At 38.0% G+C, this 18478-nt stretch overlaps 1 protein-coding gene across 5 annotated transcripts in view; it reads left to right on the top strand.

Moving 5' to 3' along the window:
- Positions 1–4470: 4470 nt before the first annotated feature.
- RBM39 (RNA binding motif protein 39) overlaps positions 4471–18478 on the top strand; it is a 28835-nt gene continuing 14827 nt past the window's right edge. The window contains exons 1-8 of one of the 5 annotated variants that reach the window (XM_043981698.1): positions 4473–4841; positions 5666–5729; positions 5955–6027; positions 7553–7606; positions 12634–12825; positions 14972–15037; positions 15137–15190; positions 17551–17668. In XM_043981698.1, the coding sequence (XP_043837633.1) occupies positions 7584–7606; positions 12634–12825; positions 14972–15037; positions 15137–15190; positions 17551–17668 (453 nt within the window). In that variant the 5' untranslated portion in view covers positions 4473–4841; positions 5666–5729; positions 5955–6027; positions 7553–7583. Of the gene's footprint in view, positions 4842–5665; positions 5730–5954; positions 6028–7552; positions 7607–12630; positions 12826–14971; positions 15038–15136; positions 15191–17550; positions 17669–18478 lie in introns of all 5 variants that reach the window. The other 4 variants (XM_043981695.1, XM_043981694.1, XM_043981697.1 and 1 more) reach the window with 4 other exon arrangements.

The following is an 18478-nucleotide window of genomic DNA, read 5'->3' as shown; positions in this document are numbered from 1 at the left end:
TTAGCTAGCAATTTTAGTACCTAGGACAAGCATTAAGAAATTTGGTCAATTAAGTGTGTGTGTGTATTTTGGAAAGGGGATCCACAGAGAGCCAAGGACACTGCTGGAGAAGATGAAACAGGGTGATGGATTCTAGCTGCCTCCAGGGTGAGGAAATAGGAAGGGTCCTATTTTAATTAACCTGGTACCTGGTGGCCAAAGGCTCTACAAGCTCTGGGATCAAATGCAACAAGTCAGATCTTAACATCTTCTCCTGAAAGGTCATATTTTCTTTGACTCTGTGTGCTTCACCTAGTTTACTCTATAAAATCTCCCATGTCTAGGTTTCTAACATGTTCCCTTGCTTACATTTTAAGGAACCCAGCATGTTGGCTAGAAAACATAATACCTTCACATTCTCCCCCTTATCCCCAAAGCCTCTCAACTGCATGATTAAATACTTCTCTAAGAGAGTACAGACTGGAGACACCGACACCAGGCAATCAGAAGGGTAATGATTTACAAAGTGAAAGTTTAAATGTATGTTTTTCCTTTGCAACTTAGGATCAAAGGACTAAGTAAGAAGCATCATAAGATTTTGGACTTTTTAAAAATTTTTGTTTAGGACACATTCATCAATTTAGTATTTCTCCATAGTAAGCCAAGTTACCAAGGTCTTCTAGGTACAGTGAGAAGAGATTTATGGGTACTATAAATTAAGTCTGGTTTAATCAGAAAGCTTCTTTCCTCCCCCATGTAACAGCATTAACCCAATACCATAAAGCTCAATTCTGAGCCACTTGGTTCTTTTTTTTTTTTTTTCAGGGCAATGGGGGTTAAGTGACTTGCCCAGGGTCACACAGCTAGTGTCAAGTGTCTGAGGTCGGGTCTGAACTCAGGTACTCCTGAATCCAGGGACGGTGCTTTATCCACTGCACCACCTAGCCGCCCCAGCCACTTGGTTCTTAACAATTTCAGAAAAGGTTTATAGCTAAAAGAGCAAAGGATTTGGAGTCAGAGAAAATGGATTCAAAACTAAGTTCTACTACTTACTACCAACTGTATGACCTTGGGCAAGGAACTTTACCCTTTATTATATATAAAATAAATGGGGTTAACAGATGCCCTTGCTTAGATTGTATTTATGCATCTATTTTGAGAAGAAAAAAAAGAGAAAGTTGGCAGTCAATCAAATAGCACTAATTAAATATCTATTATGTGGCAGAACTGTGATAAGCAATGGGAAATACAAAAAAAACAATACCAACATCCATAGGACTATATGGGGAAAAACATGTATGTGTGTATACATATATATTACAGATGCAGGATATATACAGAATAAATGCAAAATAAATACAACGCAAGGCAATGGGGTGGGGGGAGACACTGGCACTAGTAGATGGGAGAATTTGACCAACTTGCTATTCTTCAAATATTTCATCTCTAGCCTTGGACTGGTTGACTCTCCATTTCTGGAATGATCTCCTTCCTCATCTCTGCCTCTTGATATGCTGGATTCTTTCAAAATTCAGCTCAACAGATGAATTTCAGAAAAACTTGGAAGACTTTACATGAACTGGGCAGCTAGGTGGCGCAGTGGATAAAGCACCGGCCCTGGATTCAGGAGGACCTGAGTTCAAATTTGAACTCAGATACTTGACGCTTACCAGCTGTGTGACCCTGGGCAAGTCACTTAACCCTCATTGCCCTGAAAAAAAAGATTTACATGAATTGATGCTGAGTGGTGAGTAGAACTAGGAGAACCTCATACATTGTAACAACAATATTGTGATGATCAACTATGATAGACTTAGCTCTTAGCAGTACAATGATCCAAGACAATTCCAAAGACTCATGTTGGAAAAAGCTCTCCATGTTCAGAAAAAGAACTATGGAGTCTAAATGCAGATCAAAACATACTATTTTCACTTTTTTGTCTTTTTCTTTTTGTGGTTTTTCCCTTTTGTTCTGATTCTTTCACAACTTGACTAATGTGGAAATGTTTAATATGATTGTACATATATAACCCATATCAGATTGTTTGCTGCCTTGGGGAGGAGAGAGGGAAAGGAGGGAGAAAAATGTGGAACTCAAAATCTTACAAAAATTAATGTTGGGCAGCTAGGTGGCGCAGTGGATAGAGCACCGGTCCTGGAGTCAGGAGTACCTGAGTTCAAACCCAGCCTCAGACATTTAACACTTACTAGCTGTGTGACCCTGGGCAAGTCACTTAACCCCAATTGCCTCACTAAAAAAAAAAAATTAATGTTGAAAACTATCTTTACATGTAATTGGGAAAAAAATTAAATACTGTTAAACAAAATTCAGCTCCAACATCACCTTCTGCAGGCCTTCCTGACACATATGTCTCATTCCCCTGTCCCCAATGTCAGCCTCCCCTCTTATCCTCTATGAAGTATGTATCATGTACCTACTTATATGTCATCATCTCTCACCAATTTGTGTAAAACGAAGGGCTGGGACTGGGGTTTTTTTTTTGCCTTACTTAGATTCTCCAGTGCTTAGCACAGTACCTAGCCCATAGTTAGCACTTAATGTTTGTCGATTGATTGAAAAGGCTTTGTAGTGCTTGAGTTGATTCTACAGGGAAGGACAGGATTTTATGAAGGTGAGAAGGGAATTCATTATAGATTTGAGGACAGCCACAGCCAAGAACCAGGAATGTCATGAATGTGAGGAACAGGGAGATCAATTTTTTTAATAGAAATTCAGTATTTAAAACCCAGAGTTTATATTGATCATAGAGATAATTAATCATAGAGGTTAAAAGAACCACAGGAGTTTGAGTAGGTCAGTTTACATGGTCAAGTGATGTGCACACTAGATCTGTGCTCCAGGAAAATCATTTTGGCAAACTGTGTGGATTGGGTTGAGAGGCCTGAGGCAATACTTAGGAATAGGCCATTGCAATAGTCAGACAGAAGTAATTAATGAGGGCCTGAACTGGTGATGGCTATGTTAGGAAGGGAGCAGAATTAGAGATGTTTCAGAGGTAGAAGATACAAGATTTGACAATAATTAGATACTGTAAATGAAGAATGAGGAATTAGGATAATGTTGACATTATGGGACACTGTAAGGATAAGTGGTGCCTTGAATAAAAATAGGTAAATTTGGAAAAAAGATTTGAGTTTAGGTGGGAAATTGTTTTGTCTTAGAAACGTTGGGGGGAGGGAGAAAAATTGGAAATTGGAAATCTTATCTAAACAAATGTTGAAAACTAAAATAAATTTAAAAAGAAATGTTTGAGCTGTCTTCCCATCATCCAATTTGAAATATTTAATTAGAAAAATATATTTTTTTCTTTTACACTCTTTTGCTTCAGAAAGCTGAGCAACAGATTGCCAATAAGGACCTAAATTCCTTAGGAAAAGGAATGGGGGAAGGGAGTTACAACAAAAATGAGTACAAAACACATTTTCTTTACAAAAAGTCACCAGACTCCCCCAACATTGTATTTACACAAAATATTAACTGCAGTTAAACCCTACCCATTGGGAGGTTTTCTATTTTGAAGAGGGAAGCCAAATTTACTTTGCACCTAAAATATAAAGAGTTCTTTTTTAAAATTTCGCTTAGAGACTCAGAATTTAACTTAAGGCCATTGAAAAATCTCGATTTAGAGGGCGGGTGGGGAAGGTGGGCCACAGGTGTAATACAATCCGCCAAGGCCTTTCTTCTTCTTGAGTAATGTTTAAAGAGCTTAGGGGATCTTCCTGCCCTAACTTCACAAAGATCGTAGCAGTACAGCGCGCCGCCGCCCAGCCCTAGGGGGCCCCTCGAAAGGAACAATAGCAACCACAGTCTTCGCCAGCCCCAGGGACTCAATTTGGAGTGATGCCAGGTGCCACAAACTAGTGACAAAGCTAAGCAAAGGAGAGGCTGCTCGTGCCACTCTCGGCTCTCGCGCGCCCCCTTCCCCCTGCCCCAGTTCTCGCGTGTCCTTTCCCACCCGCCCGTCAGTTACTCTTTGCCAGTAGTCTTCCTGCCTGGCTTTTCACCCCCGGGGATTTCACTGGCTAAAATGGTCATTTTAGCTTATGACCACACGGAGCTCTAGCCATATAGTTCTGGAGAGCTAGGGATGGGGCGAGGAAAGAACTCCCCCAACACCACCCTCGACTCCTCACTCCTCCCCAAAAAAGCTGGGAGGAGCCCAGTGGCAGTAAAACACCGATCGCCGCGGGGGTCTCAAAAATAGACTGACTGCAGCCTAGCCAACAGACTTTCTACTAGTCGCGCCTTTCCGTTCTCGCGAGATTTTCACCCTTCCTGGGATTGGGGTGTGTGGGAGGGAAGATTTAGAGGCCGTCTTTCTAGGGGGAGGGGTGGGAGAAGGGGGAGGGTGGGCACGTCTCTGGCGCAACTCTTGCGCGAGATTGTGCAGCAGCTCCTTAGCCGCCGTAGATTCTCGCGATATTTCAGTGGGTCAGCGCTGTGGCCGGAGAAGTTTCTCGCGAGAGCCCGTGCTGGGGGCGCTGTGTGGCCCCGTCTGTGTGTGTGTGTTTGCGTGTGTGTATATGTGTGTTCGTGAGTGTGTGTGACTGGGAAAGCCGCGGCCGCCATTTCAGGGAGTTGCAGTCACTGTCGCACGGTTGGCTACCGATTTGCCGCAGCCGCCGCCCTGCTTCACCCGCGCGGGCTCTTCTAATCCCATTATTCTCTTTTAGATCCGCTCCGGCCCTGCCGCCCTCAGCGCCCGAAACTCGGGCTGGGCGGGCGGGACGGACCGCGGCCTGGACTCAGGCCGCAGCGGCTTAACAGTAGTGCCGGCGGCAGCCACAGCGGCAGCGCCTCCCCGAGACACGAGCACCACACTTGCTCGAGAGCCCGCACAGGTAAGAGGTCTTGGCGATAGCTCTCTTAACTCTCCGTTTCGTTTCCGTTTTCATCTCTGTGCACGGCCTCGGCCCCGCCCGGTGGCCGAGGAGACTCGGATTCCCTCCGGCCCCGCCGAGCCGCCGGGGTGGCCACGAAGGGGAATGGGGGGGGGAAGGGGTGGCTCCGAAGGGGCGAGCCGAGCTGGAGGAAAGGCCTAGGGGTCGGAAAGGAAGTTGTGGGACCATCTGTCGCCTTCGGGAGGTTGGTGCGGAGTTTCGGGGCCTGTATGATAGCCTTGAGGCAGGGAAGCCCCGGCGCGGATGTCGACAAGTCACCGGGAACCCTAGGCCTAGTGCTTGGGCGCCTGGGGTGGCCGTGACCTCTCAACATGGCGCGGGGCGAGCGGCGGCCCTGGCAGAGCCCCCTGCCCTTAGTATGGGAGTCTTCCTCAGCCCCTAATATGGCAGACTGCAAGGTCTAGCCTCGGGTGCCCCACTTAAAGCTGGTGAACCACTTGTGGGTGCCCACGGTTCTTCCTTCTACTGTGGTCCGTGTGAGGTAGGCCGGCTAGTGTGAGGTAGGCCACCCACCCCACCCCCACCCCAAGCATCTATGACATGCGAGGCAGTCGGTCCTCTCTGAGTTCCTGTCCCAGGCAGTTTGCTTGACCGAGGCATCCCAGTTGCCCGGCATTTAAAGTGCGTTATTAAGTAACTAGGTTACTGAACAACTTGAGGATACTTCTGATGTTGGGAAAGAACTGTTTCCAGAGTTTAATAACGAAACGAACTCAATCAAGTGAAATGCAGGCTTAATGAAATCGCCCTTGCTTTTTTTATAGGTGTTCTGAAACAATGGCAGACGATATTGATATAGAAGCTATGCTTGAAGCTCCTTATAAGAAGGTGAGAAAAATATGTCGGTGAGGTTTTATATATTCCTTAATTTAGCATTATTCATGAAACTACTGCTGAAATGTAAACTAACATCCCCGGAGCCCTCATGATTTATCTTATCAGAGATGCATTACATGTAACTTACAAAGTAAATATATGCTATTGATGTAATAATATTGTGCAGTAGTTTCACTTCAGCGTGATGAATAAATGCCCATCTATCTCTCTTTGTAGACTTGCCTAACGATATCTCACCTCTACTCCCATGAATTCACCTTTGATTCCAGTGTGAACTGTCAATCATAAGGTAGTAATTGAGTGACTTATCGCTGTACCGTGGTCCCCTAGGTAAAATGACTCGACTAAGAATTACCAGCTCCAGTTTGGTATAGCAAGAAGGTGAATGCAGTGGTTTGGGAAAATAGCAGGGGTCCAAGAATAATCTTATTACCAGTCTGTGGCAAGTAAATCTTTTAATGAGGAAAGTTTTCTCAACTCAAATGAGTGAGATTTGTCTTTTTATCTAATTTTTTTGGTGTAGATGACTGGTGATAGTAAAATCTTTAAAACAGGTCAGGTTACAATCAGCTACTAAGTTAAAAGCACATGATAAATTCTTGGATCCCTGAATAGAAATTTCTTAGCAAATTAAAGAGGCAGTATCACAGTGCAGTTATTTAAAACTTGTACTGTCCTCGCTTTTGTAATAATTTTAATTAGGGCCTGCTATGATATTTCACACAAAATCTTTTTTTTTTCTTTTTAAAAACTGTTTTGGATGATTGTAGAGTAGTTAGATTTTGACCCATTTCTTTATGGCAGCAAAACTATACTGTCTTCATTCTTTCACCAGATGGTGGTGAAAGTGTTAACTATATGCATGCATTATCACTGGTTTCACAAACTGTAGACTTTATAAGTTAGCAGTTAATACTCTTAGTACAACTGGTGTAAATGAAATTAAAATAAAACTAGTGTGATTTTTAGAAATAAAACCGCTGTTTGTTTTGGAGTGTGTAGCTCGGCCATGTGGTACCAATTGTGGATGAGTACTTAATTAGCTATAAACACTGTATACTTAGTTTTAAGTAATAACATAGAATCTTGAAAGAGCTACTTTCTTAATGTGTAATGTTAAGATTTTTGTGCTACCGGTAGTTTGACATGGATATTTTTCCATGTAAAACAGGTATGGAAATAGGGAATGTTTAGGCTGGACTGGTGGATTATTAATGACTTTCTTGGGTTCTTGGGAGTCAACATTACTAAAGCAGTGTGAATCCCTGTTTGCTTCAGGGCGAGATGTGTGACAGAGGTGGCATCAAGCTCTTACAGTCCCAACCCTCCAACGAAAATGGGCGAAGATCTCAGGAATGGCATCGGTCACAGGAAATCGATAGTGGCTGGCTGCTAGCATGGCCACTTGGGGCTTAGGCAGAAATATAGCCGTGGTACTGATGAAAGGGACATAGTACATGGAATAAAACTTTAAACATGAGTCTTTATGTTTTATAGAAATTACATTTAACCACTTCAGCGCTATAAATCCATAGGATAACTTATTATCTAAACTATGTAAAAGATACCTAAAGCTTAAATTTTTTTATATGGACAGCATAATTCTTGCATTTTATTGTATGCCTAAAATGTAAACAGCAAAGTGGTTAAACATACCCATCTAAATTTTTTTTATAGCTTTCCAAATTAAACTATAAATAAGTAATTAGTTTTTAAATTGTTTTGTATTTTTTTATTCCTGTTCCCTTTACCCTTTGACAACTTGAAATGTTTCCACTTCGTCCTCATGATGTTCTTCTATCAACCCTGCTTAGGATGAGAACAAGTTGAGCAGTGCTAACGGCCATGAAGAGCGTAGCAAGAAGTAAGTTTCTGGAAGGGATTCGGGGGGATAAACTTTATTTAAAGCATGGAACCTAAAGATAATAGTCAAGAACTTAGGGTGTGTTTTATTCTGCTTGGAGCCTCAGAAAGGAAATTTTTCCTTCTGGAGGTTTTTATTTCTTTCTCTTTTACAACTTGACCTAATTTGTGTTTAACCAAAGTTTAATAGGAAGTTTTTTTTGAGATTTTCACTAGTTGGGGTCTTTATAATTATTCTTAAAAAAAATATTGCCCTTATGTATCTTCACATCATCATCTTTCTGAGCCTCATGAAACAACAAAATGTGCTTTTAAGAATTGAAAGGGAGAAACTAGGGCACTTGAAAGAACTTAGTTTCCTCAAATCATGCATAATAATATTACTGTCAAAGGCAAAAAATCGTTTAAAGCTGCTCAACTCCTTTTTGTAATCACACCATAAGGTTTTAATGTATTTTCTCCTTCAAGTTATGTTTCTTTGAAGCATCTTGTTTACTGTGGATTTGTAAAGAACCCAAAATAATGTGTGCTTTAAACATATATACCCTTCCAATTAGAAACTAGGTGGCCTGATCTATTTAAAGGAGGTTGTAGAAAATTTCTTGGTTCCTTCAGCCTGTGATCTTATTTAGAAGTCTTCTATCAGCATTAAATATGTTTCAGGTAGTATTTGAAATGTGTCATATTGAAACATTTTTGTTGTATTCATGACGCATATAATACATATTGCAAAAATGATTATAAATACTTATTTGGTTTTTTTTTTTGGCTCTTTTCCTCCTAAGAGCTCAAAGTTCTTCACTATACACTACCTCATGCATCCTTACAACAACTCTGTTAGGTAGGTAGATATAATTTACATAAAATAGATAAGATGTGTTAATTGAAAAAGATCATTATTATAATTATCTGGATATACTACATCAGAAAATTTGATTTTTGTTTTTAATATCCAAAACCTATTACAATCTCTGTTGAAGTAGAGAGATAAGAGTAACTTAAAGAAAATATCCTGCACTTATTTACATAATTTCAGTTGGGGATGTTAGGAGGCAATTGTCACAAGGAGACATTAGGAACAGACAATTTATTTGTGGGAGTTTGCTACCTTTAGCTTAATATTGAATTATGTACTGAAGCAAACAGGTGTTTAAGGGAGGAGTGTGCCTTCAAGGGTTTTATGCCAGGCCTTCTGGTAATTGCAATTTTTGTAACTGCAAAAACATCTAAGACTGTAATTGAATGAGAAAACTTGGAATAATTCGTGTCTTAAGATCATGTTACAGTTAGAAAAGAAAAGCAGTCTACATCCTAAATGAATATGAAGAAACCACTTTATCTGGTTGTAAGCAATAGTTCTTTAAAGGAGTGAATGTTTTCATACATTCCCAGTGTCACCAAGTGTTCCTTGTTATTGGCATCTCTTTGGATTTAGATGTAAAACTTGTTTTTATCTTGATCCCAAACTTAGTCAAGATTTAGAACAGACTATTTTGCACCCTGTCTCAGCTGAATAAATGGAAATGGTAGAACTATTATTATTAAAGTGACTTCATGTATCCCAGAGAACAGAAAAGAGCCTCTTAGGCCTGTATAGAAGACAGACAATTTTCTTTAACGAGAAGGGGTGGTTTTAAATGAGAAACAAGGTGGGGTGGGATTATTTCTTTAAAGGTTTATAAAATGTTTCTATACTAAAATTATATGGTATCAAAGGTTTCTGATGCAGATAATCATTATGGATGACTAATCACAGGGATCCATTGTTCTGACATTGCTACCCCTACTACAAAACTTGTAAATAAGAAACCAAGGAAGCTAACTTAAATTTTGGGGGGTTGAGGCAATTGGGGTTGTGACTTGCCCAGGGTCACACAGCTAGTAAGTGTCGAGTGTCTGAGGTCAGATTTTAACTCAGGTCATCCTGAATCCAGGGCCAGTACTCTATCCATTGCGCCACCTGGCTGCCCCTCTCACTTAAATTCCAAGTAAAAAACAACAGAAAGACGATATTATTCTATTATTTGCTTCCTAAGGCTATGTTTTGTATAAAAGCAACTTGCCCATTATTCCAGAAATTGTGTGTGTTCTAGTCTTATTCAGATAATAAACAACAATAGGCCTTTTGACCAAATACATATTTGTTCCATTTCTCTCTCTTTGAGAAAACATTTGAACCACAAAATGCATATTTGGGATAATCAAGTACTGAATTATTGATTATAAGGCAGTTAAATCTGACCTTTTTGACCAAGGTTGATGCCATTAATATCACTGGGAGTAAAAATATGTGTAAGTTTGGAGGTTTAATTGAACGTGATTTTAGTTCACTCTCTTGAAGAACAACTCTAAATTTAGCTAAAGCAGATTAACAAAAATAAGGACCTAATATGTTCTTTGCAAATAGATTAAAAACCCACCAAGTCAGGGGCAGCTAGGTGGCGCAGTAGATAGAGCACCGGCCCTGGATTCAGGAGGACCTGAGTTCAAATCCGGCCTCAGACACTTGACACTTACTAGCTGTGTGACCCTGAGCAAATCACTTGACCTTAATTGCCTCACCAAAAAGCAAAACGAAACAAAAACCCCACCAAGTCTACCAGAGCTTACCAAGTAGATGTGTCATGTAAAAATATTGTTAATTGATAAAAGGTTTTTAATCCTTAAAATATTTAAGGTTATATAAAGTATAGAGCCAGAAACATAGGAGGACACCTTTACATCAGTATAACTAGTTGATCTGAAGGAATGGAATAACTAATACATTTTATAGCCTGTGGAGCCAATTTGACATGGTATGCATATACAAACATTTAATAAGATGTTAAAGGTTGGGTGCAAAGATGAAGATAACAAAAATGGGATATTTTGGCTACCTTCCTTAGAATCACTTCAAATAACACATTTTAAATTGAGATTTCTATATACGTGGAGTAAGGCAAACTCAAGTACGGGTTTTGACATTACTATAGATATTCAACAAAAACCTAATCCTAGTAAGTGGCCCACTTCAAAAGATCAAACAGGGGCAGCTAGGTGGCTCAGTGGATAAAGAACCGGCCCTGGATTCAGGAGTACCTGAGTTCAAATCCGACCTCAGACACTTGACACTTACTAGCTGTGTGACCCTGGGCAAGTCACTTAACCCCCAATGCCCCGCCCCCCCCCAAATTAAAAAGATCATACAGAATTAAAATAAGAATTTTTGCATCATCTTGGAATGTTGCTATTGTATTCATGTAACCTTTTACCTGACTGGAGCTGCTATGATGTCAAGAACCTTTGAAGCAGCTGTAGAAGATGTAGCAACCCTTTCTTTGAATTGGTCTTGGGGCCAATAACAAGTAAATAAGGAAGGTTATCCACTTCATATTGCTATTTAATGGCCATCAGTGAGTAGATTCCTTCATCTAAACTTAAATAGTATTTGTGGGGCATGCCTTTATTTACTTCTTTTTAGTTGAATGCCCTACTTGTTGAGTAAAAATAGTTTTTGATTCTGACTCTCAATCCTTCAGCAACCTGTATGATACAGTGTCAGGTTTTCCAGACAGCAAAGTTAGAGTGTTATCTGTTGCCATTTTGGGCATTACTATGATGACGTCTATATTAATAATGAGTGTAGCCTAATTTTCTGACATGTGCTACTAGCATATAAATTTCTGACAGTCAGGTGGATTATCTTGAAATTTTAGACAAAGTTTCTGCCTCCTTGGAAAGCTCTACATCTCCTTGTGATTGGAGTGTGGGTTTCAAGATTCCAGAAGGTGGGTGTCTTCGTTTTCTATTTTCAATGCATTCCCAGATGACCTGCTTCCAGGATCTCTGAGGCAGATTGTAATTGCTCCTATGCTACTTTTTGCATTTAAAATTCTTCATCTGAACTAAAAATTGTTTACATTTCAAAATAACACTAGGACCTAGAATATAATGCCTGAACTTTCAGCCACTACAAATTGACTATCTTTAGAGGGAAAAAAAGTCTTTTTTTTCTTCTTAATACAGTGATGTTGAAAGGATATCTTTAGGCACTTAACTTGGGTGGGTTAGGGAGGAATACAAATGCTTCATTCTGTAAATTTAACTGGGTTGTGCATATGGGAAGTTTATAGTAGGAATGTATGATTGGCTTGCAATTTTTAGTGATGTTAAAAAGTACTGCTATGTTTCACCCAGAATCTACTTAAACTGGATCCTAGTTTTTGATTGCCTATCCGGCCAATAAACTGAATTTAACCATTTCCTATCTTGGTCATCCAAGATGTGAACATGAGAGAAAATGTAAATTTGGTATACATCCTGATATGTAACAATTAACTAAGTCCAGAAAATTGGGAATGTGAGTTAAAATAATTTGATTAAGCAAAATGAAAATCAGTTAATTGTGGATTCTCTGCCCGCCCCCCCCCCCCATCTTAAAGAAGAGACATTTAAGTGCTAAGGTAAAAGTGAGGTTAAAAGTAGGGCATTATTTAGTGGGAGTTTTTTGCATATAGTCTATTTAATTGTGGTTGAGTTGCATTCTCAACTCTTAATTACTCATTTTGATACTGTATATCTTGGTATATAGTTTACTAATTGTATATAGGTTGGTCTAAATTTGACTAGATAAATTCACTTTTGAAACCTATCTTAGAATATGAGTTGACCATACCAACTAGATACTTGAAGCAAGAACTTGATTTCCTCTGCTACTTAAAGTATCTGCCAGTGGTAGACCTCATTACCATCTCCATTCTTCTGCCTTTGGTGTAGGAAGTTGTATCTATCAGCAGCTACTTTAAGTAGAAGGAGTATAAAGGTCATTTGATGTCAACTATTAATGTCCCTATTTTGTAGCAGTAAGTAGAAGTAGGTTTTGGAAAGAATGTTGATTCCATTTGGGAAGATTTTTTTTTTAAGGTTTATTCTTAAGTATTTTGTATGTAATAGTGAATTAAAAAAAAATTAAGATGATAAGAGTAACACCAAAGAGAGGGAAATAAAGACATTTTAAATTTGCAAAATAAATCTAATCTTTTCTTTGCAGGAGAAAAAAAAGCAAGAGTAGAAGTCGAAGTCATGACCGAAAGAGGAGCAAAAGTAAGGAACGGAAACGAAGCAGAGACCGAGAGAGGAAAAAGAGCAAAAGCCGTGAACGGAAACGTAGCCGAAGCAAAGAACGGAGACGAAGTCGTTCTAGAAGTAGAGAGCGCCGATTCAGAGGCCGATATCGAAGTCCCTAGTATGTAATCCACAATAATTTTATAGTCTGGTATCATGTTCTTGAAGCATTCTTTGAAAAGTTGGTTATTAAAAATAATCTAACAAATGAAAGGCATATCTTTGAATTTAACATATCCTACCTAACAAGTTCTCAAAGACAAAATATAGGGTTAATGACAATCAAAAGCTAAAAAATGAAATGAAAAACAGAAAACTTAGCCAAATGTGGTGATTCATGCCTATTATCCCTGGTTTCAGGGAGGCTGAGTGAGGTTGCTGGATCACTTGAACTTGGGAGTTCTGATTTGCCAGAACTAAGCTAACTGGGTATATGCATTAATTCTAGGACCAATATTATGAACCTCCAGGGGTGGGAGAGCCCACTAGTTAGACTGCCTGAAAAAGGACAGACAAACCCAAGTCAGAAATGAAACAATTTTCATAGCTCCTCCATCATCCAGTAGTGGGAAAAGGGGCCTATGACTTGGTCACCACATTGTAGCTTGAGCAAGATCAAATAGATCCATTCCTCTTTTTTAAAAAGTTTAGTAAAAGTAGCATTATTTGAACTGTATTCTAGTTTACATAATGGACTAAACTCTTGACAGTACACTCAAAATGCTATTTTTTATGTACTTAGCCAAGTTAATGAATAGACAACATTGTGGTCCAAATCAAGAAAGGAAAAATTTGCAGGAATAAATGTAGCAAATAACAAAGGACTTTTTATACACAGTATTTTGTTTTTTTCATCTTTGAGAACACTATTACCTCTTACAACTCTTAATTTAGTAAAAATTCACATTCCTTGATATTATTTTCAAATATCTTAAGTCACAAGAGAAATATACACAAGGGAATTTACTTTTACTAAAAGTTTTTTTTTATCTGAAAGGATTTTAGGGTAGGGTTCTCCCCCTCCCCACCTTTTCCTACACATCACTTGAATAAACTTGCATTTCTTACTCTATGGGTTACCTGATAATGATATGGCAATTTTAATATAATACCACATTTGATGTTAACAGTGAGGTTATGAACCAAAAATTTTAAGCCAAAGCATTTCTCTGGAAATAGAATGGTCAACAGCAAAAATAGAAATGTCTGGTCACATTTGGAAGATAAAAGACATTGTAAGGCAGTTAAAGTAGGTAAAAGCCAAATGGCCAAAGCTTAAAGAAATCTCATCACAAGAATAATATATGTAACTGTTAGTACAAGACTGAAAGTCAAGAGCCTATAACATCTAGACCTACCTCTATATTAATTAGCTCTGTAAATGTCCCTTGTAAGCCATACCTCTTTGAACTTTGGTTTCAGTCTTTGTAGAATTTAAGGATTAGTGTCTGTGGACCCAAAGAAATTCTATAAAAATGATAGATACAAGCTGAAAAGTAATAATTTACTTTATAAACCATTCATGAAAAAGGCAGTATCATTGTGATGATAAAACATGAGGTACTGCCAGTATACTTTTTTTAAATTTCTAGCATTTTATTCAGTGACTTTCCAAAGAGCATAAAATGATAGAAGTAAAATAAGCTTTTGTGCAATGTAGCATTACTGGTACTGTTTAATGGTATGTTTTCAGAGATATTGTTACTTTGAATATAAAATATATGTTCAACAATTGTTTCTACTGTTTTCTTAGTATAAGAAATCCATATAAAATAGGATTTACTTAGTTCACATTAAAATAATAGCTATGGCAGAGCTGTTAAAATGAAAAATACTGCTAATTTGCTTCATTTTGCTTTTACATTTTAATGATTGAACATCATGGAAGAAATTAAAATCTACAAAATAAATCTATCTGAGATATAGCCATCCTGACTGTATAACTTAATTTGCATAGGTAGTATGTTATTAAAGTTAAAAAGGACAATTAATAGAACTTTATGACTACCAAAGAGATCCTTTACAGAAAAAAACACTGCTCTAGAAGTTGCAAAGATTCTGGGTTAACGTCAGACTTTTACTGCTTATAACTAGACAGAGGGCAGCCTTCTTAGAAGGAAATTTCTCTTTTGTTCCAAAAATAGGATATGGTAGAGATGCATAAATGTGTGATTAAATGTTGTATTATTAAATCTGTTCAGTAGTACATGAAAACAAAGCTAGTCCATCAACCTGCAACTAGTGTAACTTTGTGTTTTTCTTTACAGCTCCGGACCAAAATTTAACAGTGCCATCCGTGGAAAGATTGGGTTGCCTCATAGCATCAAATTAAGGTTTTTAAACATACTTAAGAATTGTTTTTAAAAATTGTTTTTCAAGTAATTAGTGTGGTGTTCTTGTTTGGGTAACTTCTGAAACTTTTAACTTTACAGCAGACGCCGCTCAAGAAGCAAAAGTCCATTCAGAAAAGACAAGAGCCCTGTGAGGTAGCTGTTGTCCCTATTTCTTATCTTCTCACAAGCTTTCTTCAGCTTTACTAAAATTTACTTAGGCAGTTTATGCTACTTTAAAAACTTAACCATGTTTAGTAATTTGGTATATATACTACCTTGCTGTTTTTGCAAGTTTACTCTTATAGCCCATATTTAAAGATATCCAGAATTCCAGCAAGTTGTTGACATCTTTCATTTTTTCTTTATAAATATAATTATGCAACTAAAAAGGGCCAAAATTATACTGTGCTAATGGTGTGTCTAAAAAAAAAACTTTTCCTTTTAATGAACCCAAAATCCCTATGACAATAACACTGCTATTGGTATGTGTTAATTCAATGTTGTGAGAATTATTTAAGTTCAAATTTATTACTGCATCTAGCTTAATGTAACACAGGAGATAGAGTCAGCCCATTCATGTGTTTTCCTAGACTTGATATTTTCCTAAATGACTCTTTGCTGCTGTAAAATAAGAAGTATCAGACTTCATCAGACCAACTGTCCATCCAGCCTAGTGTTCTGTCTGTCCATGACATCCTCACAAGGTTAAGGTTACATTCTCCCTCCCCATACCCTGAAAAAAATAGTCCACATAATTTTCTTTGCTTCACTAAGAAATCTATTAGGCATTTCTCATCCTTGAATTTGTCCATGCCCTTACTGGGATTTATATTCACACTATGACTTGTGATAACAAGTTATAGACATTTTAAGCCATTGTGTAAAATGGCACTTTATCTTGAACTACTTTTGTATAATTATTCAAATTTAAATGTATACTGGAATTTGCCAGAAACACTTTTATCCTACTATACCCTTCATGGTCCTGTCCATTTTGGCTATATTTACATAAAGAAATTCCTCTAATCCCTGTATCCTGTTAGTAATTTTTTGGATCTTCAACTCTGCCAGTTCTTTGTCTTGTTTGAGGTGCAGTCTTCAGAATTACTTTTGCACACACACTTAAAAATAGAATTTCAGGGATAGATGCTGAACAAGCATCTGATTTTTATAAAATGTCAAGCATTCATATTTTCTTCTTTGTTTCCAGTATGATGATGCCTGGTATTTTATTGGCCCTTTTAGTCACTGGGAGTGCATTTGGTTGCAGACTTCAAGGATATACCTACTCCTTGAGCCTTCTCATTTGCCGATAGTTCCCGAAGCTCCAGAGTCTTATATAAATCATTCCTCCCCCATACTTTGAGTATATCACTTTTCTTCCCATTTGAGCATCTTATGTGCACTTTTCAGATAAAGCTTTATACTGTTTTTTAATAACCATATAAAAGAGTTTAGCATAATTCTCAAACTTAGTATGATACCTTTTAATGCTACAGTGTCCTTGAAGAGGACTCACTATTGGCATAGAGAAATGACCATTCCTAAATATCCCTTCCTTGTGTAAATGGCAGTTGTTAATCCATGACAGAATGTTCCCGTTAATCCTAGATAAATGCTTTTTTTCCCCCTTTTGGTTCTTTGGGGGTTAAAAAGCAGGTTTTAGGGGCAGCTAGGTGGCTCAGTGGATAGAGCACCGGCCCTGGAGTCAGGAGTACCTGAGTTCAAATCCGGCCTCAGACACTTAACACTTAGTAGCTGTGTGACCTTGGGCAAGTCACTTAACCCCAATTGCCTCCCTAAAAAAATAAAATAAAAAAATAATAAAAAGCAGGTTTTAGAACAGGACCATGACAAGGTTTCTTTAAAGCCTAAATATACAACAGTGCTCTCCTGCCTCATCCTGTTTATTCCTCAAAAGAACTTTAGTTATGAAAAATGAGGGGCTTTTCCATTTTCAAAGGGTGGTTGTAATGTCACTTTAGTGAAGTATAAAGAAGAAATCTTGAGCTTCTAATTACATATGGTGAAATCTAAGAGTTCACTGAACACCCCAGCCCCCAAATACATTGGAACTGCTTTGACAAGGTTGCAACCCATATATGATAGTATTTGAAATTTGAAAAGGTATACTAGGATAACTCTTGCTTGAGTGGTAATGTAAGAATAAAACCTGTGATCACTACATGATACTGAATAATTATCTATGGGGGTTTAATGGTCATGGAATTTGATTTATGCACATGGTATCTTTGTGGAGATACTTGCAGATAGGAAGAATTTAATTCCTGGTTTGTTCTGAAATAGGCAGTGTGGTATAGCGGAAAGAGCACTGGGTTGGGAGTTTGAATTATAGTCCTGGTTTTGCTACTAATTTGAACAAATTATTTCTTGTAAATTGAGTGAATTCGACTTTTAAGAGTTACCTTGAAGGATCTTTCCTTCACATTCTAAAATTCTATTAACTTTGTTATTAGAACTTAAGCTAGTATTAACTTCGTTTCTTTCTTTAGGGAACCTATTGACAACCTTACTCCAGAGGAGAGAGATGCTAGGACTGTATTCTGCATGCAACTGGCAGCAAGAATTAGACCAAGAGATTTGGAAGAATTTTTTTCTACTGTAGGAAAGGTAATTATCTTGTTACAGACAAATAGGTAATAGCAGTGATAAGTCTAGGAGAAAGGGATGGTGGAGGGGGAGAGAATGAGAAGGAAAAAACAAATTTCTAGTTAGCTGAGTTAGTACGTTCAGCATGTCAAAGTTATTTCATTTTAGTTGAAGACTATATTTCCCCATCATAATCTCTTGCAGAAGGAACGTGTGATTTGGAGTCAGTTTAGGTTCAGATCCTAACTGTCATTATTCCTTTGTGACTTTTGACAAATAACCTTTGTTGAGTTTGAGTTTTCTCACCTGTAATATGAGGGATTTCAATCTATCCCAAGACCTCAGGTTTAATGACACCAAATTGACGCACAAAAAATGTTCAATAACTGAAAAATTGGAAGTGTTGGAAATGAAGTGTATGTTGGAAATTTTTGAGATTATAAATGAATTGTTTGTATCATTGAGAAGATCGAGATTGTAAACAAGAATGGGCATATACTTGATTCTTAGGGAAACAAAACACTAATGTTTTGGCTTTCTTTCCTTTCCATATAAACAGCACTATAAAATGGGGGGTTCTTAACATTTTATTTAAGAATATGTGTGAGAGAAAGGTTTCATAGGCTTCCCCAGGCTGCCATGACACCAAAAAAAAAAAATTGACTAAGAAAACCCCTACTTAAAAGAAAACTATTATAAAATCACTTGTTGGAGCCAAATTATCAAGGCATTGCTCATACGAACTAACTACTAGGACATGATAAATCAACAAGCATTTGGCTGGCACTGCATTCTGTAGTATTAAGTGAGTAAGAACTAATTGATAATCTG

Source organism: Dromiciops gliroides, chromosome 2 (genome assembly GCF_019393635.1).
Source record: "Dromiciops gliroides isolate mDroGli1 chromosome 2, mDroGli1.pri, whole genome shotgun sequence".
Classification (NCBI taxonomy): domain Eukaryota; kingdom Metazoa; phylum Chordata; class Mammalia; order Microbiotheria; family Microbiotheriidae; genus Dromiciops; species Dromiciops gliroides.
The sequence above is the reverse complement of the archived record's forward strand: the minus strand, read 5'-3'. Positions and strand labels throughout refer to the sequence as shown.